The 26,677-nt window shown below is 51.6% G+C and overlaps 5 protein-coding genes across 5 annotated transcripts; 1 reads left to right on the top strand and 4 right to left on the bottom strand.

Moving 5' to 3' along the window:
* Nucleotides 1-306: 306 nt before the first annotated feature.
* Nucleotides 307-2,748, bottom strand: NCLIV_004170 (uncharacterized protein; the record flags this gene model as incomplete). The annotated part of the gene is made up of 1 exon (XM_003879919.1): nt 307-2,748. One exon carries the CDS (start codon nt 2,746-2,748, stop codon nt 307-309), a length of 2,442 nt encoding a protein of 813 aa, XP_003879968.1.
* Nucleotides 2,749-4,864: 2,116 nt separating this feature from the next.
* On the bottom strand, nt 4,865-5,236 carry NCLIV_004160 (histone H2B, related; the record flags this gene model as incomplete). Its single annotated transcript, XM_003879918.1, has 1 exon — nt 4,865-5,236. One exon carries the CDS (start codon nt 5,234-5,236, stop codon nt 4,865-4,867), a length of 372 nt encoding a protein of 123 aa, XP_003879967.1.
* A 3,228-nt stretch (nt 5,237-8,464) lies between these two features.
* Nucleotides 8,465-10,918, bottom strand: NCLIV_004150 (conserved hypothetical protein; the record flags this gene model as incomplete). The annotated part of the gene is made up of 5 exons (XM_003879917.1): nt 8,465-8,596; nt 9,080-9,154; nt 9,517-9,550; nt 10,096-10,211; nt 10,844-10,918. The coding sequence occupies 5 exons, from the start codon at nt 10,916-10,918 to the stop codon at nt 8,465-8,467; spliced, it is 432 nt and encodes a 143-aa protein (XP_003879966.1).
* A 5,302-nt stretch (nt 10,919-16,220) lies between these two features.
* NCLIV_004140 (hypothetical protein) lies at nt 16,221-17,837 on the top strand (the record flags this gene model as incomplete). The annotated part of the gene is made up of 3 exons (XM_003879916.1): nt 16,221-16,386; nt 17,059-17,241; nt 17,731-17,837. The coding sequence occupies 3 exons, from the start codon at nt 16,221-16,223 to the stop codon at nt 17,835-17,837; spliced, it is 456 nt and encodes a 151-aa protein (XP_003879965.1).
* Nucleotides 17,838-21,169: 3,332 nt separating this feature from the next.
* NCLIV_004130 (hypothetical protein) lies at nt 21,170-24,998 on the bottom strand (the record flags this gene model as incomplete). The annotated part of the gene is made up of 6 exons (XM_003879915.1): nt 21,170-21,320; nt 22,002-22,053; nt 22,592-22,673; nt 23,044-23,138; nt 23,376-23,462; nt 23,960-24,998. 6 exons carry the CDS (start codon nt 24,996-24,998, stop codon nt 21,170-21,172), a joined length of 1,506 nt encoding a protein of 501 aa, XP_003879964.1.
* Nucleotides 24,999-26,677: the final 1,679 nt, after the last annotated feature.

Below are 26,677 nucleotides of genomic sequence, written 5' to 3'. Positions count from 1 at the left end.
GATGGGCTTCAAGCATGGCTGAAATAGTAGTGCTCCTGTCCAGATGCGTGCTGCCAACGGAAAGCAGTGGACAGCAGCTATTTGGTTTTACGAGATTTCAGTTCTCTTGCTGCGTGCCCCATACGCAGTCTCGCCTTGACGAACAAGGCGTGGGTGACTTCGTATCATCAAGAACTCGACTGCACAGAAGCAGAGCACCGTATTTCGTTCGCTCAGTTCACAAAAGCACAAGTGTCACCATGTTTTAAATTAAAACACCGACATGCTGAAGAAGCAAGCGCGCCCGAGCAAAACCTCCCAAGTTACTCACGGAGGACAGAAATCCCTGGGACCGACCACATCATTGACAGATGGACTTAGAGTGTTGGGAGCGTCACTGCCTTTGAGATAACACTTTTTCGTCACCCTGTTGTAGGTGAAATACATGCACTTACTGTTTTGTCTGCACCAGCTCTGGCAGTCAAAAGCGCTGTATTTTTCTGTTATAGGAGCTATATTATGTGCGCTGTGGCCTTTTCCAACGGTGAAACAACTGCTGTTGCACGTCTTGGGTCCAGTGATATGGTTCGCCTCCTCAGTAACATGAGAGCTGTCGTTAGCTCTCAAGTCGCATCTTCCTGTGGTAAGGTTGTATGTAAAGTGCGTACATTCGTTTTCGTGCCAGCACGCGAGGTGACAATCCTCCGGTGTCGGAATGCCTGTAAGGGATTTGTGAATATCCGCGGTTGTTGTCCTGTGGCGGGGATGCATGCAAACAAGTTTCGAAGACAAACCCGTATCAGGAATGGCCGCTGGATAACGCGACGGCAAAATCTGACCAGGCTTATCAACTTCAGATCCCCCACTGCCAGAACCTTCTTCCAGTTCAGGCACTGGCGGCAGAAGATCCTCTTCTCCATGGCCAACATCAGGCGATGATCCGGGAATTGGTGCCTGTTCTCCTGGACCCACCTGCTCGGGGGCTGCCTCACCTCCCTCACCTCCCTCACCTTCGGGGGCTGCCGCACCTCCCTCACCGTCAACAGACGTTCCTGACTCGGGTTCCTCCTCAATCTCGGCGTCCTCATTACCTCCGCTACAGAACTCTTTTGGACCAATCATATCCCCGGGATACGGTCGCTCTGTACCGGCAGCATCCGCGCCTTTCAAGAAGCAGGTGCTGGAGGTCACGTTGAAGGTAAAGTACTCGCAGCCGTTCGTATCTCGACACCAGCTTTGGCAATCGTACGGACTGTACTTCTTTTCTGGCTTGGCCAACTCCCTAGCGGTGTGACCCACCCCTAATGTGAAGCAGCTTGAACTGCATGTTTTCGGTCCAGTAATAACGTTTGCTGCCTGCACAACATCTGAACCATTCTTGACCTTGAGTTCGCAATTGTGGGAGTCCGTATGGTAATTGAAGTGCGTGCACTGGTCCTCCTTCGAGCACAACCGCTGGCAGGCAGCTGCATCCTTAACCCCTGCCTCGGTTCTGTATGTCCCCGCGATCGATTTCCAGTTGACAGGATGGAAGCATTTCAGCTCTTCTTCACCTTCGGGGGCTGCCGCACCTCCCTCACCGTCAACAGACGTTCCTGACTCGGGTTCCTCCTCAATCTCGGCGTCCTCATTACCTCCGCTACAGAACTCTTTTGGACCAATCATATCCCCGGGATACGGTCGCTCTGTACCGGCAGCATCCGCGCCTTTCAAGAAGCAGGTGCTGGAGGTCACGTTGAAGGTAAAGTACTCGCAGCCGTTCGTATCTCGACACCAGCTTTGGCAATCGTACGGACTGTACTTCTTTTCTGGCTTGGCCAACTCCCTAGCGGTGTGACCCACCCCTAATGTGAAGCAGCTTGAACTGCATGTTTTCGGTCCAGTAATAACGTTTGCTGCCTGCACAACATCTGAACCATTCTTGACCTTGAGTTCGCAATTGTGGGAGTCCGTATGGTAATTGAAGTGCGTGCACTGGTCCTCCTTCGAGCACAACCGCTGGCAGGCAGCTGCATCCTTAACCCCTGCCTCGGTTCTGTATGTCCCCGCGATCGATTTCCAGTTGACAGGATGGAAGCATTTCAGCTCTTCTTCACCTTCGGGGGCTGCCGCACCTCCCTCACCGTCAACAGACGTTCCTGACTCGGGTTCCTCCTCAATCTCGGCGTCCTCATTACCTCCGCTACAGAACTCTTTTGGACCAATCATATCCCCGGGATACGGTCGCTCTGTACCGGCAGCATCCGCGCCTTTCAAGAAGCAGGTGCTGGAGGTCACGTTGAAGGTAAAGTACTCGCAGCCGTTCGTATCTCGACACCAGCTTTGGCAATCGTACGGACTGTACTTCTTTTCTGGCTTGGCCAACTCCCTAGCGGTGTGACCCACCCCTAATGTGAAGCAGCTTGAACTGCATGTTTTCGGTCCAGTAATAACGTTTGCTGCCTGCACAACATCTGAACCATTCTTGACCTTGAGTTCGCAATTGTGGGAGTCCGTATGGTAATTGAAGTGCGTGCACTGGTCCTCCTTCGAGCACAACCGCTGGCAGGCAGCTGCATCCTTAACCCCTGCCTCGGTTCTGTATGTCCCCGCGATCGATTTCCAGTTGATGGGATGGAAGCATTTTAGCTCTTCCTGGACAAAAGAAGGTTGTGCGCCGGGTTCGAGTTTCCCCACTAGTTGTGTAGGTAGGGAAGTGGCCCCCCGAATCCCCTCCGGTGGGTCCCATACGGAGGTGACCGCTGTTAGAAAAATCGCACACTTCCACATGTTGACTCACCAACACTTGACAGGAAAGATACAAACTGGCGAACCGACAGCGAGCAAAAAGTTTCAGGCAAAGCTCAGCAGGCAGTTAGTCGTCTTGTGTTTTTTAACGGAGGAAGGTCGTTCAGGCCTTTTCAAGCTATACAGCCTCGGCGAACGCACTCGACGTCCCAAAAGGTTGATACTCTAGAGCCAGCGACGTCCCCGTGGAGTTGGAGTCAGTGAAGTGCCAGTCCACTCCGCACAACAAAGTGAAAATGCCAAACACAAACGTTAGATGGAAACTACTGAAGCTTCCTCGCTTGCTGCAGCCTCTCGAGAAATTGCATCGGTTCAGGTCGAAACCCGAACGCCAATCGAGACGACCCGGCCTGGCGTGGCTAGTCGTGTTTGTTGGTTGCCAATTGCGTGACGACGTGGATAGTACCAGCCAGCCTGGGGCCGTTTTTGATGCTAAATTGCCCTCATTGCACAGCATCACATAACAAGTGATATCTTTTCTCTAGACTAGAAAACCAGTCTCCTGGAGGGGAAACTAAAGTCAGGCATGGAGGGCATCAGCCTCTGAAGTCGTAGTAACACTTTACCTTTAGAACATACTGACGAACGTCATTATCCAGGCCAGCTGATAGTTGGTTTCTGTGGTAAGGCGAAGCTGTACAAGATCGACTTTTGTTTAGTGACAGGAAAGCTGGTCCCTTTTGTGTGTCCACATCGTTACTTCGTCTACTTGAGACCACAACATGCCCGTCCGCAGCGATCTACTGGTCCAGCAACATCCACTCGTCTTTCATTTGACGTGAAGAGACCAGCGGACCCTCTTCTCTAGTAGCATGCTCAGTACGAATGTGAGGAGACAACGACAATTCAAGTACCCGTTAGAGTGATAACATGGAACTATTTTTTTCAGGGAGGGACGACTCCCGCGTTTGTACAGTTACCGCATTGCAGCCACACACGTATAGGTATATGCTTCCTTTCTTAGAGCTGTCAAGCTCTTCCGCTTCTTTTCTGCGGGAACCCACAAAAACAACAAAGGCTTGTTGACTGCATATACATGCTCTTACTGAGCTTCTTCTTTGTCCTTTGCATGCTGAAAAATATGCCTGCTGGGGAAATGTTCTTCAGTCGTGTCCACAGTTTCGCCTCTTCCATAACCACTTATGAAGGCCCGGTGGCTCTTCTTAGTACGGTCCGCAAGAGACATGACATCCAGTGTGGGCTCGAAAACAGCGACATCTGTGTGCATGCGGTCTCCCGTTGGGTTCGCTCGTTAGGAATGGATCAAGAGAGCGAACACCCTTAGTACAGGGGTAGCCCCCCTATTACGGAAGTTTGGGATGACAATCGCATTGCATGAAACACAGGAGCCAGAATGCTGCGCTGACGCTGATGTTCTGCCTAGCGGGACCCACATTCATACATCTCTCAACCTTATAGCTCACCAGGCAGTAAGCCAAAATCGCACTCTAGTCATTGGCAGTGTAGTGACATACGTAGGGTAGTTCTCGGACAGACGCTGTAAATCAATTTCTGCATGTACCTTTTTTCACTGTTTGCTCATGGGACTCTGCTGCCGATCGGAAGTACCTCACTTCGCTCCAACAGTTTGAACAAAAGACAAATTAGAAGCAGCACACAGGAGCTGCAGGGGCCTTTTTCGAACGGAACGCTTTTCCCGACTGGAAGTTCTGTGGTGCGAAACCGAAAAAACCCTAAGACACTATCATTCAGGTTCTTTCCACGGTACAAGGTGACCTCACGAACCCTGTTCGGGCTGGTGGCCCGACTGACCAGCTGTTTAGAAGCGATGGGCGGGCGTGAGCGATTCCATTTCGAGCAAATGGTTTTTGTCAGAAAATAACGTCATACACAGCATCCACCGTTGTTGTATGAAATGCAAAACGACCGAAGAGAAAAACGGATGGAAAATGGCTAGAGACGAAAAAGAACGACAGAGGGGGGCGGTTGCTGTCAGATGCAGGCGTTATAATGAGAACTATATTATAACGCAGATCCCCTTGTCTCATGCTCAGACTACACAAGCGATTGCTTTTTTAGAAGATAAAAATCCCTCTCAACATTAATCTTTCACCACTTTTTTTAAAGTCTCATTTCATTATGCACCAGATGTCGTATACTTGGTCACTGCTTTCGTGCCTTCCGAGACGGCGTGCTTGCTGAGCTCACCGGGCAACAGCAAGCGAACAGCTGTTTGGATTTCCCGAGAAGACAAAGTTCTCTTCTTGTTGTAACGGATCAAACGAACTGCCTCATCAGCCAAGCGATCAAAAATGTCGTTGATGAACGAGTTCATGATGCTCATACTCTTCTTCGACACACCAGTCTCTGGATGCACCTGCTTGAGGACCTTGTAAATGTAGAGAGCAAAAGACTCCGTTCTCTTTCGGCGACGGTAGCGTGGTCCCAAAGACTTCCCGGCGGTCTTCTTCGCCGCCTGAGACTTTTGTGCCGGACCTTTTCCTGACATCTTGGCAGTTGAGCGTTAAGAGTGGAGCTGCATCAAACAAAAAAAGCAAGTAAGTTACACCTACCATCCAACAATGCACAGCCGAGAAGTTGTCAAGTAAAAACGGGTCTACAGAAAAAAACACGAAAAAACAGGCAATGCACTCTGCAAATACGTTTTGGTCCAAGCGGAACACCGCAGATACCTGCACTTCCACGCTTCGACCTACGTTGCTTAGCTGTGGGCGCACGCCCAGTGCGTACGTATGAAAATAACTGGCATATACAAGAGATAAACAAAGTTCTTGAAACTATAACTACGGTGCAAACGAAAAAAACACACAATGGGTGGACAAACCTGCGGCAAACACGTTCGGAACAGCGAATGCTCGCCCACCGACCGTTTTGTAATCTCAGAAGACATACACCCAGAGACAACGAACGAAGCAAAAAACAGAAGAACACAGGAAATGAGGGCCACAACATAAACCCTAAATTGCAGAAAGTGGGGATGTTTATCTTTCGTCCACTCGCGTAAGGTAACTTTTAGAGGAGGGTGGATGGTCAACAAACCGCCACTCTTGTCGCGGGCGGCCCATGACACCGTCAGACCCAGCGCAGCCACAATCGCAGAAAACAACTGACTGCTTCGCATAATTTCTCACCTGCTACAAAACAGCCAATCTGTTGGATTCCGACAAGAATGATGGCAAGTCAAGACGCAACCTCACGCGAGCGAATCCCGAGACTTCAGCGACGAAGTGGTCCCTTCGTTTGCACCAGAACCCACCTTAGACAGCACGCGGGGGACAAGAAAAGATAACACGGAAAAAAAGTTTAAAGAAACGAAAGACAAAATAAACGGACAATTAAGTGCGAGATAGAGGCGTCCACAAAAAGGAGAGAATTTCACGAGCAAGTGCCAAAAGAATTTCGATGAGGCAATCGGCAGTCCGTCCGGGAGAAAGGCTATTCTCTCTTCTGTCCGCGGGGCCTCCCAGTCGATGGAAGGCGGTGCTCGGGGAGGTGGAAGTTTATCGCAACGACCCTTTATCGTGCGCGCGATCGGAAGGGGCGGAAACTGGGGAAAATGAAGCACAGGGGGAGGTCGACGCAACAGCCATTTAAGAAAAAACGGTGTGGCCTCGGGTTTTCACTCTCGGGTTCTCTCTTCTTCCTTAACACGAAACAAAACCCTAGAGGGCAGGACATAAGTATCCTGTTCCATTTGCCCTTCTTTTTTCGAATCTGCTAAGGAATTCGTATCAAGACGGGAGGACACACTACTCACAACGGCGAGTGTCACTTCACAAACAGCCACCTCACCGACATGACGTAGCAGGGCCAAGACAGGAAACACGTTGCTAATATGCTTGTTGCGGAGAACACGTTTGTCATTGGTGCAGTTCAGGCGTTGTCAGGAGCAAGTAATTTCTTCTGTCAACATCAAAGTGTGAAGAAAGGGAAACTCCACAAACAACGGTTCGCGTTGACGTGGTGAATAGCCAGAGACGTGACACTCTTTTCGAATTTTCGTAGAAGCATTTGTAAAGTTGTTGGCATCTCTGTGTACCAAAGCACGCACCGTTTTCTCACTTGTCTGTACACACCTTTTACCCGGAGTTGGCAATATTATCGCAGAGAATAGGGAAAGAAACTTCTGGCGAGTTCATGTGGTGCTTCAACTCATACAAGAGAGCGCCTGTGGGCGGTGTCGTAGGCTTGGTAGCTCCGTTACTGCAGAGGGGAAAGAGACCCCCTGGAAAGGCTTGACAGTGGTGCAGCGCTCGAGGTGACTTCTTTATTAGGTGTGAAGGAAAATAGCACCAGGAGCTCGGAAGAGGACGTTTAGCGGCCCGAGGGACCAAAACGGCGATCCGGTGCATTGCAGCCGTCCAGCGGATCGATACCCCAAGGCAGAATTGAGGATTGACGGCACCGCTTCGCACACTCAGCTACGCGAGTCCTTTGAACCCTCGCTTGCTTTTTTCCTACCATGTTCTCCTACCAAGGGCCGTATGTGTTTTTTTCGAAATGTACCAGTGTCTGCTGTATTGTTGCTTTCAGGAACCCACCTCGTCCGATAACTACCGCGGTGCCATTCCTGAGTCATAACACTTCTTGCACATTACTAGATCGCCCCGATTTGCAGCTCCGGTACTTTTCGACGTAGGACACAGTAGTTACTCCGTGTGCTACGATGTATTCGAGTCTCGTCTCTTCCTCTATCTTGGAGGAAAAAATGTGCAGGTGTCAGCGGAGCGTTGTCTGCCCAAATACTCGCGTCATCTACTACTGATTCATCCATAGAAGAAAGCTTCAACCTTAGCCAGGAACCTTTTGCTCTCCTATTGGACGGCCGCACTGAGATACCTCGGTCTCAGACCTCTCGCGGGGTTGCGGGTCTTCGGTCCACCCGAACATTTGCACCGCCCCCAAGTTGTGTCCTTATCGCTTTGGAATTACCGGGTTCCCCGATAGTGGATACTGCGTCAATATTGCTTTTAAGCAACTAGCAATTCGCTCTCAAAACGGTGCCTCCACTGGCGACCTGCATACTGACGAGCCTGTTTCCTAGCAACAGACGAATCAGGCTATCTGCTTTCAAGAAGGGAACGTTAGTGAATTACGTGCCATCAAATCCAAAATTTTCCCCATGAAAAAAACGCGCGCGTGCTGTCTCTACTGCTTGGCGGCGGAATCGCGTCCTGCGGATGCCGAGGCCAGGCAGTCTTAACAAAACGCACGAGCTTCTATAGTAATACTGCGCAGGATTGTGTTAAAATCTCGTGTGCCACATTTCGCGACTTTGTGGCACGCGAACAGAAAAGTGAAACCCTCTTCGTAAAGACCTGAAAAGAGGTTTGTTGGACAAGCGCAAAACACACTAAAAGCCGAAAGTCCCTCTCATTAGCAACGTCGAGACCAGGATGCCACGCACCTCAACACAATGGAAAGCCACTGAGAAACCAACAGCCACGCTTCCTAAGAAAGTACCCGCGGGGAACATCCCGTTCCTCATAATACATCATTTCCGGGGAAAATTCCGGTTTATTGGCTATCCTTCGTAGCGATGACGCGCGCCTGCGCCGAAAGCATCGTCACCGACCTGCTGGCACGATCGAGCCGTTTTCTCCTCATGTGTCACCGCTGCCGCATACTACCAGTTATTCTCTGATTGTAGCTGCTTTGTGACAGAGGCTTAGAATCATGCTGGGTTTTGTTTCAGTGACAGATGCAGTACGTCCTCTCACAAGTGAAAATGCCGATGAGAGTGCTGCGATTTGCTATCAAACTCAAACACTTCGTCTTTCCACGCCCACAAAGGGAACATCTTTCCTTCTTCTAGACAGGGAGCGCCCTCTGCGTCCACGCCTGTGACCTGAGTAAACGGCGAAAAGGAATCGACAACTGACGCGTAGTGGGTTGCTGGCCAGCCCCTGTGTGAAGAGAGACTGCAACGAATCCACACGGAGAGTGCAAACGAATACCGACGACATACCGCTGTGCAGCAGATTCTAATCTCTTCTCCAAACACGTCTCCTCTTTAATTTCAAAGTGAAACGGGCGTACATGTGTGCCTTCCGAACTTTGTGCTATCGGTCAACTACGTTCCACAAACCACTTGGAGGGTGGATATACAGAGAAAACATCCTTGATTTAGCAGCCACGAGAAATAACACGCTCACACACACTCCCTTTCGGATACTGTCTGCATACAAAGCAGCAATACATTAACTACCGATTTCATTTGGGATCATATATCGGAACTTACGACAGAGTTCGCATTTCAGGAGATACTGTCCCCGCGTAACGCTCACTGAATGGACGTTTCGAAAGAAAGACCACGTTCACCTGAGCTTACCGCAACGCAGTTGTCGACTATTAAATTGTTGACGAGTCGCAAATACACACGAGAGGTGAGGGCCTGGGGAATTTCCTGGATAGTCGCACAACCAAACCGAGGGTGCCTTCAAAAACGCCGCTTCACGGTGCACCCTGATCTGCCCTGGCCAACTGCACTGACACCATTTCAGAATCGACGAAGCCACCATCATGGAAAAGCTATCCCGGGACGCACGTCTCTCCCAAACCCACTTGTGCGGCGCCTCAAAACATTCGCAACAGCTCTCCCGCTTTGTTCTTTTCGCCCGACAATTTACTGTCGGTTGCTGCAACGATTGCTCGAGGGATCGACTCTGTCGTACGCCCTGTACGAGGACAACCGTCACGTTCTTTATTTCTCTCTCAGCAGGAAAAAATTTGCTTCGGGCTTCCCCCTCTCTACAAAAGACAACCTACCGAGGGAATGCAGTACCACTTCTCCTTGAGATACCTGCAGGAGACAAACAAAATACGGCCGAAAGCCACCCACACAAGGCTGAGACAGCCGTGTCAGCACGCTGGCATGGCCTGGTCCTGGAGAGGCAACGTGAAGGTCATGCCGTGCAAAGAAACCCTGGCGAAAAATACGTTAAGGCACCAGTGCCTTTGATAAAAGTGAATGCTGAATTCCGTGCAGCCGTGACGCAGACGATTGTCATCCAAGAAGCATGCTCACTGCGAAGTAACGGCATACGCCATCAACACATTCAAAAGTTCGCAAAAACAACTCCACGGAACTAGGAGCTAAAGAATGTGTGCAGTACAACCGAAAAGAGTAACTGAAGCCTTTTTTTTCCCTCAAGACGCATCCACACCCACTAGTGAACGGCCTTGACTGTGTGCTTCAGTTCGCGTGCACAAGTCGAGAACGCGTAAAAAAAGGACGCAAGATATGGCTACATTCTTCTCCCCGACAACCTTCCACTCCGCAAAAAAAACTCGTCGCAAGTTTTGTGAGGCATTATCGCTGAAACAGTAAACGCGATTGCACCTTACCAGCTGACCACGTCTGGGGCTGCAGCAGGTTTTCCCATGACTGAGAGATAGAGAGAAGTGAAAAAGGCGAAATGGCGGTACGCTTCATAGGAAATGGAATACTGCTCCTGTCGTTTCTGACAGCACACAACAGAAAAGTAGAAATCACTGAACAAGCACGTGGGTGCATGCTTCTGCAAGCGTTTCAAGAGAAAGACAAAACCACTTCTTGGAGTGGGTCCCTCTACCTGTCCTCATGATAAAGTAGGAAACTGAAAGATTGCATCTTCTGGTGGAATCAAGAAAGATCGGCACAGAGACGAATCGCTTTACAGATACGCCGTCTTTTCAGATTCAGCATCACACCAAAAATGCCAAACGTACTCCCACTCGAGTCGACTTTAGATATCTTCGTAACCGAGGTCATAAACATCGGCCACAACATGAAAGACGTGGAAAATATGAAGACTAGTAGCTGAAACAGAGAACGTGAAATAACTAAGTTTGTACGTATATGACGTACCACTGTTATTGATCTTACGCTGTAGCCTCTCCTGCTGCCCGTCCACGCAGCAACAGAAGTAGCGCTGTCCTCATGGCCACACCGGTAAGGAATGACATTAAATAGGGGCGAATCAGGATGTCCTAAAAGAATGGTTTCGTTTCACGGCACGAACAAAGTATGCATTCGAGAGAGATTCCACCCTTTTTTCTTTTATCTCTTCTGCAAGTTCCGATGGTTTGTAAAAATCAGGGGAGTCGATCTTACCTTGGAACTTGCCAAGAAACCCGCCCCTGACCGTGTTGGTCCAGGAAGAGTTGATTTCTTCTTCAGCCTTTGCATTCTGACAAACGAGCCGAGGGGAGCGTGGGTTTTCGGGAGTTCTGGCAACTAAGTGAAGGATGGAGAGGATCTTGCAACGGGGTTCTCGCATGCCATGAAGAAGTTGAGGATTGCATCCGAACAAATGGAGCAAAGCACCACCTTTGGCCTCACAAGCGAGCGAAAGCCGAGGTTGTCACACAGCGAAAAGCTCCAGGATACGCAGGGTAACCGCATGCGCCAATAATGAGAGACAGATGGACCCGTCGATCACGAGAGCAAACCTTACTCGATCCTAGTGGGCGCATAGGAAGAGCCTACGCTCGAAATACTGCACACACGAGGAAAGCCTGGTATTCCCCGAGAGAGTTGCCGCAAGATTGCCATTTTGCTTCATCTAAGGCATGGACTGCATTTGGCGTGCGAGTCCTGCGAAAAAACGGCGTGACCAGTGAATCATGCCAACAGTGTGCCTTTGCCTACACGGGGACCTGCGTTTTTTCCCGCTTCCTACACCGTGTGTGGAACAGAGAGGGTGAACCCTTCGACAGACGAGCAATATCCCGCACAGCTCAGAGACACTGTCTGATCTCGGTGTGAGTCCGAGAACAGGCTTCAAAGTATGCCACAGAGAAAGTAGTTATATACTGTCTTGCACAACTGGGGGGCATGCAGCCCGTCATGCATGCAACGTGCTGGTCTCGTCGTTCTATAGGAGATTCCGCGATAGACGGGTTCGCGAAGATTTACGAAACATGCAGACGGAAAGCAATAGAAGAGTTATTGGGGAAGTGGCGATTTCGGTAGAGGGGGGGGCGATTTGTGAAGTCGTTTATGACGCTTCAAAGTGGGGCGTCAGTGGTCAGTGTGTAGTTCGCGGAGCGGAACGACAAAGAAAGCCGTGGCTGTTGAAAGCCGGTGTACCACCTGAACGCGGTATGCCGTACACAGCGGCTGCCAGTTCCATGTTTTCGCTCGCAGGATAACGTGGCAAACAGGAAAAATATTCGGTTCCGCATCAATTACCCTATATCTGGTAGCATTAACTACTTTTGTGGTTCGAAATAAGCTCTGTTTTTAGTTGTCGTGTGTGACAGGACAACCAGTACACTTGAGAAAATGCTTGGTGCGACCGATGTGCAACCAACTCATTTCATCCTTCCTCAAGGCGTACTCCACTGTAGGATTTGGTTAGTCGCTTTCCAGTGAATCGAGCCAAGATGGCGAATAGCAAACAAAACGGTAATTCGCGAAACGCCGGTCGCTCGCACTTTGCTGCGGTTACCCATTTTTTGATTGCTAATTCCCCAACCGCACACCGCAGGCGGATCAGAGATGAACAAGTTAACCCTGCTCTCTGTATCGTAAGTTCAGTCCAAAGATTCAGACAAAGAACTGGCGCCTTTTGAAACCACTCGGCCAATACTGTGTGGAACAACGGACTCCGATCGTGTTCAGCGTATGCATACCAAGAGAGTTGTGCATCGCCACGAACTGTCATACTGCTTCGTATGTGAGGAATTGCTATATACCTGTAAGAATACGTGCATAGCTCGAGAGATGTGTGAGGCGTACACACGGTGGCTGGAATCAAAGGACTGTTGCACGGGAACCGCAACCTAAAAGTCGTTCGCATGGAACGAATGACCAGTCACTGTTTTGGTCCCATTGGCGCCATCGTACCTTAACTGAGATATCTGTCTTCGTTTTAGCGGTTCGCGCGGCCTCGTAGGTGACACTCGTGACCACAATACGGCATCGGTTCCTCCCACTCCCGTCGGACACTCCCGCTGAGTCCTGAGGTTACCAAACTCAGAAAAATTGAAGCTACATGTTAGGCGGTGCTGTTTGCAAAATGGTTCGTTTGTCTGTCCCGTGTTCCCCCTTCTGCGCGAAGGGGGAGCCTCACCATGTGGAACAAAGCATAAAGACACTCTTCGAGACTGCAGTCTCCAATCTGGGCGACCCTCGCCAAGCACCGGTCCGGTGCACTTCGGGATTTACTGGGGCGTTTCGTATACTTAAAGAACAGCATCAGAAGGCCATTATCAGATCACATGATGGACGTTGGTGAATCACAGGTGGTGTCGCTTTTGATGGAGCTGTCAACCCATTCTGCCGGGACCCCAAGCATCAAGTGACAGCCAACCTGCTTACAGAGTTTCGAAATGCCCCATATCCCGGCTTTCCCGTTATGATTTTTCAGGAGCGAGACTGAGCAGGCCAAGAGACGGGATTCACTCCCTCTGGTTTGGACCCCGTTTACCAGCGAGCTTTTGCATTCTAAAGAGAGACTGCCACTGACCCTTGGATGACTTGCACGGATTTGTCTGTTTATAGTAAGATCCCTGAGCAAGCACGGGGGAGTCCCTCCCCCGAGAATGGCACTTTTGATTAGCACAGCCTTGACTATTTTTGCTTAACATTTGGCTTCGTGTGTCAGATGGCGCTGGAAAGAAAAAACTTGCGGCTCCCATGATGAGAATGTACACCCCTACGTTGCTGTCGGTGACACACTCACTATGGTGTCCAAACAACGCCAGGAGCGTATTGAACGGGCCCATTTTAGACGGAGCTGTTTCGCGCCTTTACTTTTTGTGTGGACATGCCATGCTGATAGCCTGAAAAACCTATTATGTCTTTCAAAGTATACCTCACGGGAGCGACCCTGGGATTCCCTTCTGTTCTTCACCAACGTCCTGGATTTCACATTTGCATACCCTTAACGGGCACGTTGTCTCAAAACTATTGCTCTTCGGCACTGCAAAATATTGCGCGTTAGCGTTTTGGCAACAGCCACGCTTTCTTTCTCTCCCCGTTACGCAGTACGCCTTGTTCGTGACTTCATCTGTATGAGGCAGTCACCAATTACCCTTCAAGGATGACCCGATGTCAGATAACAGACACTTTACTACTAATATCAGCGTGCTCTCTGTGCAGCCCGAGTGCTAACAAAGGTTAGGAACCTATGTCTAGTCCTGAGGCGCGTTGGGCCTGAAGGAAGTTAAGTTATAGACAGTCACGGTCATGAAAGAGGGCATACGTCATCTAGACATATATGGACACGTGTATTTTTGAGGGCCTGTGTGTGTGGAGATGGGGTACACTAGAAGAAACCGCGTCTCCTCGTTAGAAAATGACGGACTGTATCGTACCGAACGTGCTACGGTGTGCGGATAATTTCTCTGCAGTAGTCGTTTCACGCTTTCCACCCGTTGGCTACTAGGGTTGATCAGCAGCAAGCGCAGAAACGCGTATCGACGCTATATTAGACTAACTGGGTTGCGCGTCTCTCTGGCCTGCCAAAAAAATATGGGGAGCCGGTGGTCGGTTTTATAACCAGCACCCCTCGAGACCGTACCATGCCGACACAAGCTACACACCAACCCGAGCCAAGAATTCGTGCTAGAATGCCACTCGAAGGCTTCTCTCTGCAAAATATGAGTTATTCAGAAGCCGGATGTCTTCTTCAAAGACAATGGATGCGTAGAGAAGTGTTGATAAAGAAATAGTTTGCCCTCTTGCTGATCGAAATTTGGCCCTTGGGGATAGAGTTCAATTCCCCGCTTACAGTTCTGCCTTGCTTTCCTCCCCCGCCACTGTTTGTCAGAATATTTCTCTGCCACCTCTGTTTCCTTCGCTTTTCTGCCTCGGGCGAGGCACCACGCGTTTGTTTCCCATCTTTTTCGCTGGTAGAGACCGCCCAGATCGCTCTACAATGTCTACACGAGTTCTCATCGCGCACTCTCTTGCAGCCGACCTAGCTGTTCCTATGGCATTTGGGGAATGACCTCTCTCGCCTGCCGAAAAGCTATGCCCAGCGATAGCCTTCCGGAAACCCTTTCGGTTTGCTTTTCTTGAGTGAGACTTTTCACAACTGGAACTGAGGAAACTGTCCATACAGTATATCTTCCTTCCGTTCCCGGTTCATCGGAGGGAAAAACCTCATGGCAGAGACACAGCACCTGGCGCCTACTCATGCTGTAGCTTTTGCGGTGCGTCTTTCTCAGTGTTGATGCGTGGAGAAACCGCGTTCGCCCTGGTATAACCATTTCGTTTTCCCCGTCAGTCGCATCTGAACTCTACTGTTTTGTGGCGTCTTTGGCAAGAAATAAAACCGTCTCTTCATTTTTTTTTCAAAGACAAGGCACCCGCCTGGACGGCTGGGTCCGGTCCGTTATGAGGCGGGTTATGTAGCAACCAGTCGGTCGTTGTGGCGCGCTGATCGGCGTGCCTTCCCTTTCTTTTTCATCGCCGCTTCCCCGTTCTTGGCGCTAGGGTCTATTTCTGATATTTAGCACATTCCTTCCAGCGACTTTCGTGTGTTACTTCCTTTTCTCTTTCTTGCCGCAAAAGCTTCAGCGCTCACTGGTGATCAAAACCTCCAGCACGAAAGCCACACATCGCGGGCGTTGGACGCCCGTTACCCCCCCGTCTCTCTCCTCTTGCCTGTGTGTGGCTGCACATGGCTATAGCTGTCCGAGAATAGACTTCGAAAGGACATGATGTCCGAGAGATGTGAATCCACCTTTTGTTGGGGGTGACGATTGAGTGTGTATGTCGGACGCGTTCTGTCCTCTGCACCCTACTGTGGTTCGACCGGTGAAGTTCGCCGTGTAAGGCTCTCGCTTCCGGATATCGCGGGCAGAAATTAAACGTGAACTTCTTTTCGTCTCAAAGCAAGCAGTGTCTTGTTTCCGGACTCAGTCGAACCAGCCGGTGATACACAGTGCGGGGGCAAGATGTGGAACTGCCGTGTTTGTAGCAGTTCACCTTTCGCGTCACTCTTTGGGTTCGGCTCCAGCAGCGATGATGACAAGAAGAAGAAAAAGAGAGGAGGATCCACTGGAACTGACGCCAGCTACTCCACTTCCGAGGTACTCACTTTTGTGTGTGGATGGTTGGTCTTGTCTCGATGTGGAGATTCACAATTGCATATTTGCTGGGGAACTACGCGGTGTCTGTTGCATATTGGGTGCTTGCCTTCTTCGATAGCGAAAAGGGAGGGAGAAGGGCAACGCGCAAGCAGGCACTTGCTTTTTCCGGTGGAGAAACGTCACTCAAGTCGCTCCCTGGGGCCGTGTGCATTGCAGACGCGACTCAGGCCGTGTCTTTTTCATGGGCAATGTGTACATACACTCGAGCTCTTCGGCGTTCCCCCAGACTACGTTTTGTCGCTTCTCTGAGCCGGTGGTGCACCCCTTACTTAAGAGTGTGTGTGTCTGCTCTGTACGAAATTTGCCCCAGCCATTTTGGTTGCCACACACGCTGTTGTCTCTTCGGTAATGCACAACTTCTGCTGACCTCTGCTTCAAATCTGTCGATGTCGCAGGGTGAGAGCGTCTACACAGATCGATACACAAGTCAGGAAACCTTTGAGCCTCGAAGCCCAGAGGAGATTGCCACGTTATGTAGGGCGTGGGAGTACTACGTCCACCCCCGGGCGAAAGAATTCTGGCAGACATCGGAGGCTCGAATGGAAATCTTGAGTAAGCGATGGCTGAATGCGCATGGTTGAACAAATGCTTCGCGGCTTCAGCAGTCCGCTTCATGCTCGAGAGCGGTAGAGCTCACCGAGTTTGTCAGGAGTGCAAAGGAAAACGCTGCCTCTCTTTATTCCTCTCGGACTTTCTGTAGACGGCAATCGAACATCTCCCTGTGTGCAGTAGTGATATCAAGTGGTGCCTGTGATCGGAAACCGGTCCCAGTTGCGTGTAATTGAGACAGACACAGGCTCCGTTCTCTTCTTCGTTTCCTCAGTGCTGACTTACGTGATTCAGACAGACTGCCTCGCCGGGCCGACCTGTTAAACCTGCTTGGCATTGCTTTCCGTCGCCATGGAGGCTTGCCAGGGTGTGCGACCGTGGCCTCGGGTGTATAGGGGTGCACCACGGAGCGTCCTGGTGAAGGGAGCACTTGCTTCAACCCGGTTTTCATGCAGTTTCGAGTCTCATCTTGGATCCTGAAACCGAGATGCTGCTTGTGCAAACGCGATACACAATTTCGGATTGCAATACGAGCACTGCCGGTCTCCTCCGTTGGCAAGTGGCGTGCAGAGAGGCGGATTTTTCAGCGCTCCAGTTCCTCGCCTTCTCGCAGCCGCGTTTTTCGTTCACTCCTGTGTCATGAACTGTTCTGTGCGCGTTTTGTCCTTGTCCCAGAGAAGATTGCCGCAGGCGTGCACCGCGACTATGATCCCGTCCTGGGTGATGATCGACAGTGTGTGATTTGGTACGGAGATTTGAGCGAGGATGACCACCTCCCTGTCATTCGGATGGTCAAGCCTGGTGAATCGCAGGAATCCCAGACCTACGTCAACCGAACCCTCGTTTTCCTCTATGCAGGTGAGAAAAACGCAGTGGAAGAACTCTGTGCCTCGTCGCTTTCTCCAGGAGGGTCAGAGTGTCTCTACTGTGTGCATTTTGCGTAAAAATACCGGGAGCTCGAATTCATGGTTCTCCGAGGTATAGATCGACGTGGGGAATGTCGTCCACAGTGCATGCAGCTTTATGAATGCCACAGAAAACGACTGGAACTTGTCTCTGCGGTTGCCTTCCATCGCACGCTTTTCTGCGGAAAGCATCTTCGCCTGTTTCCCACCTCGTCTTCTCGTGAGAGTCAGTCGACACATTCGATAGGGAGACTGTGATGCATGCTGGTGCGATCGTCCTTACGTTTGTTTTGACAGGGTTGTGTGCAAACTGCTGCGCTCTGCGGCTCGACAGCCGTAGGTTGCAGAAAGGCAACCGTAACATCGAACCAACTTATTTTCAGCTTTTTCTTGCTGAACATGCGGAGCATCGGAACTAATTGCGTGTCCCTTTATGATGCAGACGAGGAAAGTTTCAACGAGCTCCAGGAAAAGCCCAAGAAGGCTTTTACGATGGCGTGTGGGAATCCGATGTGTGTCAACCTTACACATATCGCCTTGGACGAGTAAAAACTGAGGCCGCGCAGAACGCGGGAACTTTCGCTCGCAGCTCGCAGCGAGATGTCAGGCTCGACTGTCTGTACACTGCTTGTTACGGGCCGCAAGGAGGTTGTGGAAGGAAAATTTAGTTTCTGCAGTTGCAGAAAAAAGTGTTGACGCAATCGTTGTGACGCGCGTCGTCGCCTCACGGCCACTTCTCTTGTACATAAGTCAATAACCCAAAACTCTGCTCTTTTGTTCTGTCAAAACAGTTGCTGGACAGTTCCTAGCCAGTTTCTTGTGTATCCGATGGACGCCACGTTTGTCAGGTTCCACGCTAGGCGTTCACGTTCAGGTACCGAAGAAACCAGAATCAGCAACTGTTTTATACTCACGTCTCTGTGTGCATGCTGAGCACTACAAAACACCCTTACCCCGCGCTGGATCGTTGGTGCTTTTCTCCAGCCACCTCACGGCGGAACCGAGCCCTTAGAGATGTAGTGTCAGTTTTGTACTGGGATTCCTGGCGTCAATCAAACAGTGTCGTTTTTCTGTTTAGGACACCAAACTGCTGGGAGAGAGGCAAAAACGGAAGGGGGGGGTTGTTGAGTTCTGTCACCACACACTTGAGGGATTTTTCCGTCTTGGGTAGCTTAAAATTTGTATAGGCTCTACTAAGAGATGTAAACCACGTTCTGAACATATCGTACGAGGGAGCACAGGGGCAAAGGGAAGAGAAGAGCACGGCTGATCATTCCACGGAACGATATGTGGAACTCGATTTTGTGGCATTCTTGGCGCATGCGTAGGCTCTCAGTTGCTGTGCGTGGCTGACTAGCGCTCGTTGACTCCGTCGTCTCCCGTAGTTTGTCTGAACAGAAGTCGAGGACCTAGTGAATACGCGCCACGTGCCCATTTGTCCCGCCGCCGGGTTCTCTTCTGCTAAAAGCCCGATGAAAACGGCGCCGCTTCGGCATGTTTGCTTGTGGCTTCAAGTGCGTCAAGGCGCAAGCGAATATTCGCTCGGGGTGGGCGTTCCTGTTTCAGAGGAACAAAACTGAGCAAAGACACTGCTTCGATAGAACTTGAAGCATTCGCTTCTCCCACGACAAGCTGCGGGCGCACTGAAAAACACGCAGACTTCCCTAGACTCACGCTTTCTCCGGCCAAGTACGGCGTCGTTTCGGAAGCGCTCTCTGCAGAAGCGACTTCAGCTCGTTGCAACTTTCCGAATGTATACAAATGCATGCTTGCATTGGCTGTTTACAGATCAACCACAAGCGAGTGTTTGTCCCATTTTGCAGTTCGTGCATGTAGATTTAGGAAATAGGAGATCGTGTTAGTTCTGAGAAAACCGACTTTCGAACCCACAATATAGATCGATCCAAAGAAGTTACGTTGTCCTCCGTGCGAAGCCGACATTAAGAACAAAGATCATACCTAGACCATGTACTGTTATTATCACATTGTAAGTAGATATTGTCTCTGTACCAATGATCTGCGATCCAGAACTGTGTAACTCATATCGAATAAACAGATGTCAGCATGTGCACATGTGTATACATACTACGGTGCTGCCATTTACATGCTGTACAAGCTTGTTCCTTATACCGGGCTGTGTACTGCGTTCAAGACGGCAAGCAGTGACAGCGGGTCTCGCGACTTTTTTAGGCCGGACAGCGAGCTTGAACGCGCTAGTTTTTTATAAGGCTATACCCTTTTGCCTTGTTTCATCCGTCAAACCTGTTCACCAGTAGTGCGGACTTAGACTTGAGTGCCTACCAACGAACCAGGCAATAGAACGCCGTCGACAGTTGTATCTTCACCTGCCTCCAGGCGACTTGGCCGTTCTGGGGTTTGCCTTCAGCTGTTCCCCGGAGGAATTGCTGAACGCGCTAGTGTCCGCGCAGGGGGCGACATGCCCCCCAAAGACAGTTTGCAGAAATGCTCATGGCTGCAAAGTGCTTATGGTTCTTGATTTCCGAAAACAAGAACCTCAAAACGATGCTTCAGAATCATAGAGTTCTGTATTCACATACGCTAGTCGACTGAGGCTGCGTGGAAGCTGAACACATGTGGCTGATGAACTCGCGACGAAAGGCCAGTCATGCGTGTGTGCTCCAGATTCTGATCCTATACACGACAGCCGTTCCCCGATTAGGAACGAAAACACTTCTTGCAGAAGGGGGGAAGGGATCGCCTTGTTCCGCACACGCACGCGGGTGTCGGCGTCCACAGTGAATCTGTACCGTCCCGGGGAACGGGAAGAACGCGCGCCGACGCAGGAATGACTGTTCACCATTCTCGTCCTTTTTGCCTCGCCTTGCGCTCATCTTGATAAGAGGACAGTTTCCGTAAAAACAAAGGACGAGACAACGCAACAGGACCATTTACGAAGAAATCGCTGCACACCCCGTTCGATCCCTTAGGCTACTCGGGCAGGACTCCGCCCAGTGCAGTAACATGTAAACGGCGGCTGTATTATGACGGTGCGAAGGTACGAAAATCCTTGTCGGGTAATTATCGTCGTGCGTGAAAGTTGGTCCGACTCTTCACATGTCGTTTATCTAAAACTTTTAAAAATAGAATTATCTTTGAATATGAGGATCGAGATGGCCCGCGGCCCGAGTTTTGTTTCCACCGATGAAAATCTTTTGCTACCAGTAGACTCGCGTATCTTCAGTCCTCCGCATCTTCGCTCCTCGACAGATGCCGAACCGGGAGAACAAACGCGCCAGAAACAATCCCTGTCTCCTGAAACCGCCAACAGAGGCGCGAGCTTGCGATGACATGTAACGTCTTCCCTCATGACCCACCGAATGAAAACAAGATCTTGCTCCATATCCTTCTTGCCTTTATCTCACACACTTTCTCGGCACAAAACACCCCATTTATGTGTGCACAGGAAAAATATTTTCCATAACCCCGTACCGCCGCAAATGCCTGCCCCCACACAAGCTACCGAGGTTCGACTCTCGACCCCGCAGGAAATGGACACGGGCACGGGCGGACCGCGGGCCAGAAGCTTCTAGGACAAAGCTTTCAACGTGACACACATTTCTGTCGAACATGAAAACCGACATGTGTCTCCATATTGGTATGTATCTGTGCATGCGCCGGCACAATATACCTACAGAAATCCATGGCTAGGTATGGTCTACATGTGCGTGTGAAGGTAAATGTGTACAGACGTTAGAGGTACACAAACTTGCATGCGTTTCGTTGCGCTTTCTGCGGTTCCCCTTGAGACAGCGACATATTTGCTGCTGTCACTTGAACTGGGATCTTGGACAGCGTCACCAGTGCGGCGGCGCCGAGACTGAGAGTGCAGCCTAGCCACACGCCCAGCAGTTGGAACCTGTTTATTTTCTGAGGTCATCGCGAAGATGTTCTTCGCGCCAAAATTCAACTGGCAGTCGCTCTGGAATAACTTCTGTCAGAAACTGCGAAGGCTGGAAATGTGACTCTTCAACGCCGTTGGACATCAGCAGGAGCCGAGCCGGCTTGGTTTTACTGCAAACATCAGACCCCAGCTGCGGAACGTTTCCTGAATCAAACCGTGTACCGGGGACCGCGTCTTTTTCGCGCACTGGCGAAATCCTTTTTTGCCAGCCTGTGGAAACCGAATCTATCTGTCTACCGCGATCAGAGCCTCTTTAGGTCGACACCTCCAAGAGGCTCGCGTCTTTCGAGCTCAGCGTGGCACACGTACGGATCGAAGATGCTCGGAAGAGAAAGACACCGAAACTCGTGAACCGTCTCAGAGTGTACACCCTCCGATGGCAGCTCGGACGGTGTCTCGACGAGCTGCGGGCGGATTTTCGCACAGAGGTCGGTCCGTTCTAAACGTCCGGGCCACAGCAGCCAGATTCGGTAACAGCTGAAGCTAGATTCCCTGTTACACACTGTACAATTGGATTCCGAGGTTTACCCCATACCTAGGAATCCCGTGTAGCGCAAGGCGAGACGCGAAACTCGGTGTTCCAAGCTTTTCTTTCTTCTTCCTTTGTTCTCGTTTTTTCAGTCGGGAACTTCTGGCCTCACGCCCTTCTTTTCTGGATCGCCCAGCCTCTAGACTGCTCGGTAAACGGACGCCTTCCCCCTGCGCTCCCCCTTCCCGCCTTTGCGGCGCTCATCGGAGACGGGGGTCTATGCGCGTGGTTTCCTCTTCAGGGCGACACGCGAGCGACGTACCTGCGATTCGTGAGCGCATAGGCGCTGAACGGCGCGACGAGAAGCTCTGCGTCTGAAAAAAGGAGAAAGAACCAGGCGGACCGTGCAAGGGAGGGAAAAGAGGGGACAAGGAGGACAGCGGAGGGAAGGCACGGGGACAGCTGGAAAAGGACCGCAAGGAAGGTGGCAAAGCACATGAGACAGGAAAAAGATGATAGAAGAGAGAGAACACATCTGAAGTCCGACAGGGGGGGGGGAAAGAAGAGTGGGTGTGGGTACAGAAAAAACGCCGTCTGCTGTTCCACCGTCTCGCGTTCTTTCCTCCTGTACCCGCACCCAGTCTCCTCCAAAAACGCACAGTGAAGAGGGGAGGTTGTAGCAGGTGATCATTAAACGACTTCGATATAAGAAAGAGAACGGAGAAGGGCGGATTTTCTGCCCTTGTGCATGCGCTGGAAAAAACCGGAAGAGAGACACTTCAGACACGACGTTGAAAATGGTATCCTCTCCCCTTCTCTATCCCTCTTTCTCGCGCCCCTCCCTTCTCTCGCTTTCTCAGTCGCTTCCCCCTCGTAGAGAGCGACAGCAGTGTGTTTCTGCGGTGTCCTTACACTGCGAGACTCGCGCGCAGGACCCTTTCAGCCCCGATTCAAATTGGAGGTTTCCGTCTTCACACGCCAAGACGAACAGGCGCTGGGAGAAAAGAACAGGAAGCAGAAATGTTTGCATCGGGAGACGCAAGACCGTCGCGCTTGAGAGGCTCAGGCGATTCATGACACACCACAGAGAGAGGCAGGATAAGAGACACACATCACAGAAAGAGGCAGGAGAAAGAGAAAGGGAGGAAAGAGGAGCAAGTCGAAAAAATGACAGAGAAAGGTAGGAAACGGCAAACGATGTCTGAAGATGAGAGAGGCATGGAAACGAGCGGAAACGAGACGGCGGAGGCAGACAAGAGAGCCAGAAACACAAATGGAAGAAGTTGCAACATCAAGAGACGGAGAAAGGAAAAAACAATTCCAGAAGACGAAAACGAACAAGATGTTTCTTGTCGACGACGAACCGTCAATCCTTCCTGAGTGTTGACCGGGCCGAACGAGGCCCCCGCACTGAGGCAAATGATCCCCCCCATGAACTCCTTCTCGACCGTCAAGGGAGCTGCGACAGAAAACAGCAAGCGCACGAGACAGCGAAATGAAGAGACACATAGAAGAGAGAGAAGGCAAGAAGAGAGAGAGGGGAAGAAGAGAGACAGTGGAAGAAGAGAGGACAGAGAGGAGGGAAAAAGAGAGGAAGAGAGACATACACGAGAGTTGAAGAGGAAGATACAAAAGTACACAATTTAGGAAGGAGGGGGAAGACTGAGAGAGGCGTCTTGAAACGCTAAGAACTCACTGCATGTGGTTCCCCGCGAAACCTCGTAGCCGCTCTCCGCCACTTTGGAAACTAGCGAATCTCGAGTGTAAAGGAAGCCTTCTTTGGCTGCACAAAAGAGACAGGACAAACACCTGCAACGCCGACATTTTCAAAATCAGAAACCTCCATGCATTGTTCGATACGTTGAGAGCACACAAAATGACTACACTGGCACGGGAGCTGAGAGATGCGCGAGACGCTCAAACCCCGATGTGAGAAAACTCCCGGTTTCGTCTCCATCTGTGGTTCTTGCCTTCCAACTGTCTTTGTGTCGTTTAATATACACTTATCGACCTCCCGAAGTGCATCGTTTTCTTCCTGCGATCTACGCAGCTGTCTGTACACCTCATCGACAGGGACGTAGATCCACAGATTTCCCCATCGTTACAGGTACCCGTCTATATACACTGGTACAGAAGTCGCGTAGATCTAAATCCATGTCACATGCACACGCGTTGGGGACAAACTTCAGAAACAGAGGATGTCGCGTGTAGATGAGGAGCTCGTCATTCTGACTCTTCGGAGTGTCGGAATCAACGTGAGGGTCGGTTGGCTCGGCGCACCTGTTTTCGTCGCCTCTCGGATGACTGTGCGTCGTCGGCGAGCCGCTCGCTCCTCTTCTTCAGGATCGCCTTCATTTTCTCGCCGTTTGTCGGCTTGCCGTAGAGACCCCTTCTCTCTTCTTTCCACCTCCCGTTCTGCCGGACTTCCGCTTTTGCTGTCGTTGCTTCTTCCTCGGCCTCCAGGCCTTTCTCTCTCTCGGCCTCTTCTTCCTCTCTCGTCTCCCTCTGCCCTGTCTTCTTCGCTGCCGCTCGCGCCTCCGGACCTTCGCTTGCTCGCGCGATCGCGTTTCCTCTTTTCTTCCTCCCTCAGTTTCTCTCCGCCCGCGTCTGTCTTCTTCGCCTCCCCTCTGTCTCGTCGCCTCCTGCCTTCGCTCGGCGAGACGCTGTCTCTTCCCGCCTCCGAGTCTCGCCTCTCGCCTGCGCGGCGGCGCCTCGGCGAGCCGGTCGCTGCAGGCGCCGGAGCGGCGACAGAGCCTCGACTGCGGGTCTCCGAGCTGCTTCCAGCCGAACCCTTCGACGCGGCCAGCCTCTCTCGGAGCGGCGCGAGCTGCGCACTCTTCTTGCTTCCTTTCTGCGGATATTTGCGCGTTCCTGCCGCACTCGCCTCCTCATTCTCCGTCTCCCTGCCTCGCCCCTCTCCCTCGGGTCTCTGTGACTCTCCTCGCCCGTCATTTCTGCTTCTCGCAGCCTCGCGCCGCGTCGCTTCCAGCTGCGCTTCCTCGCCTCTCCCCGTCACGCCTCTCTCTCCCGGCCGCTCTCCCGGATCCTTCGAAGCGCGAGGCGAAGGCGCAGGCCTGGACAGACCCCTTCCAGGCACAGGGCGAAGGTGGGACGTGCGCGAAGCAAAGGGCTGAGCAGGCATGCGGCGCTTCTTGTCGAGCATCGAAGGCGACACATTTTCGCCAGAGAAGGCCGCACTCAAATAGGAAGCGGGTCTTCTGCTGGGGCATGCAAAGTCTGAAGCTGGGAGCGCAGCGAGAGAGGGAGAGGGATTGATGAGACTCCCCCGCCCTCCCAGAACCCTTCGGCTCGCAGCCATGGCGAAAAAAGGGGCCGCGGAAAAACCGAGACAACCCCGCGGTTGTGGGGCTGACAGACGAGAAGAAAACCCGATTCAATCTAAGTTGACTCTCATCCACATGCCGCGACGAGGAGCCAGCAACGCAGATGACCTCGGGTGAAAGGACTTTTGGCCAAAGAGGCCGCCACCGGAGCGCGACGGATCTGGTTTTCGGGGATCTTGCCTTGTAAGTATGACACGGGGTCGACGACGAGGCGTCCGCCTGAAAAGGCAGGAGACTTGGCGTATGTGCCCTTCTTCGATGTCGGGTCGAATTGTCACGGGGAAGCTTGCCCGAGCTGGACCGCTCTGCGCGCCCCGGCGTTTCCTTCCCTACCCTCTCTCGTGTAGGTTTTGCCTTTCTCGCAGGGAAAGAAGAGTCTCTTGAACCCTCTCAGCCTCTCAGGTGTCTTGGCCCTCCAGTTCGACGCGTTCCTAGCGAGACACACCGAGACTGCGCCGCGACCCGCGTTCGAGGCGCCGCTGCGACCCCGGCGACTGTCAGGTTTAAGCTCCCGAAAACAGAAACGACGCGTTTGGCAGAGAAGGTTTCGCCAATTTCGCCGAAAATAGCGGACAGAGTTCTCTTCAGAAAAGACGAACACAGGCACGGAAACGCGGCGAAAAACATGTCCGCTGGAACAGCTATCCCCGTTCCCTCTCGGGCAACGGTGTCGCTCCTCAGACCTCTCTCGCCCCCCTGAGGAAAGTATCGCGGCGCTTCACTCGCGCTTTTCTTAAAGAATAGAGGAACTCTGTGAAAGAGAGAACTGTTCGCCAACGGAAAAGGACATACAAGACGACCGTGGAGAAAAGTCGCGAAGAAAATAACAGTGTCTTGCCGGGAGCAGCGAAGCTCGCTGGGAGGTGGGAGAGAGGCGTGCGCTGGAATCTGCGCCTGAATGCTGCGCGCGTTTTTAAAGGGGGAACTGCCGTATTTGCCGGGGATGGATTCTCAGTGTATTATCTCCAGCATGTGAAATGAACCGCCGAGAACGAGGAGGCTCACGGAAAAGGGGACGAATCGCTCAAAATCGGACGCGCGGCGCCGTTTTCAGGCCGCACATGCGCAGTGTGTCTGTGCGCGCGTGAGGCTTTTTCGGAGCCTTCCGGGGAGAAGCCAGACTCCACAAATCATTTAGTCAGGAAAGCGGATTCGAAACCGCAAAAACACAGGCTCTGAAGGCGGGACAATGAAGAGGGAATTTCGACTTGAGCGGAAGCGCTGCAGAGCTCCCCTCGAGGCGTTCTTCCGACACGACCATTCCACGAGAGGAATGCAAACCCTTTTGTGCGGAGAAGTCTCTCAAAACGTTCCTCGCGACATCTCAGGTGTACATACACCGCAGATAAGAGGTGATCGAATCTTGGGGGAGAGAGGCAGAAACGCTATGAAGTGGATCGCTGCGGGGTCTCGATCGCAGGGCGTTAGCGCTGGGGACGGGTTTAGAATCGTGAACACGGAAAGGAACTGCGCGTTACCCTAAATCCGTCTGTGCGTTATTCTGCGACGGCCCGTGAGGGTCGATGGCTGGATAGACACTTTCGTTAACGGAGCAAAAAAACAGTTTCTGCTTGTCGCCAGCCTGACGAAGTTTCGACACAACTACGTTAGAGAAAAGAGGCTCCCTGGGTCGAGGGACGACGTCGCCTACCAG

This window comes from Neospora caninum, chromosome Ib (assembly GCF_000208865.1).
Source record: "Neospora caninum Liverpool complete genome, chromosome Ib".
NCBI lineage: Eukaryota > Apicomplexa > Conoidasida > Eucoccidiorida > Sarcocystidae > Neospora > Neospora caninum.
Note: the sequence above shows the minus strand (reverse complement) of the source record. Positions and strands in the feature narration are given on the sequence as shown.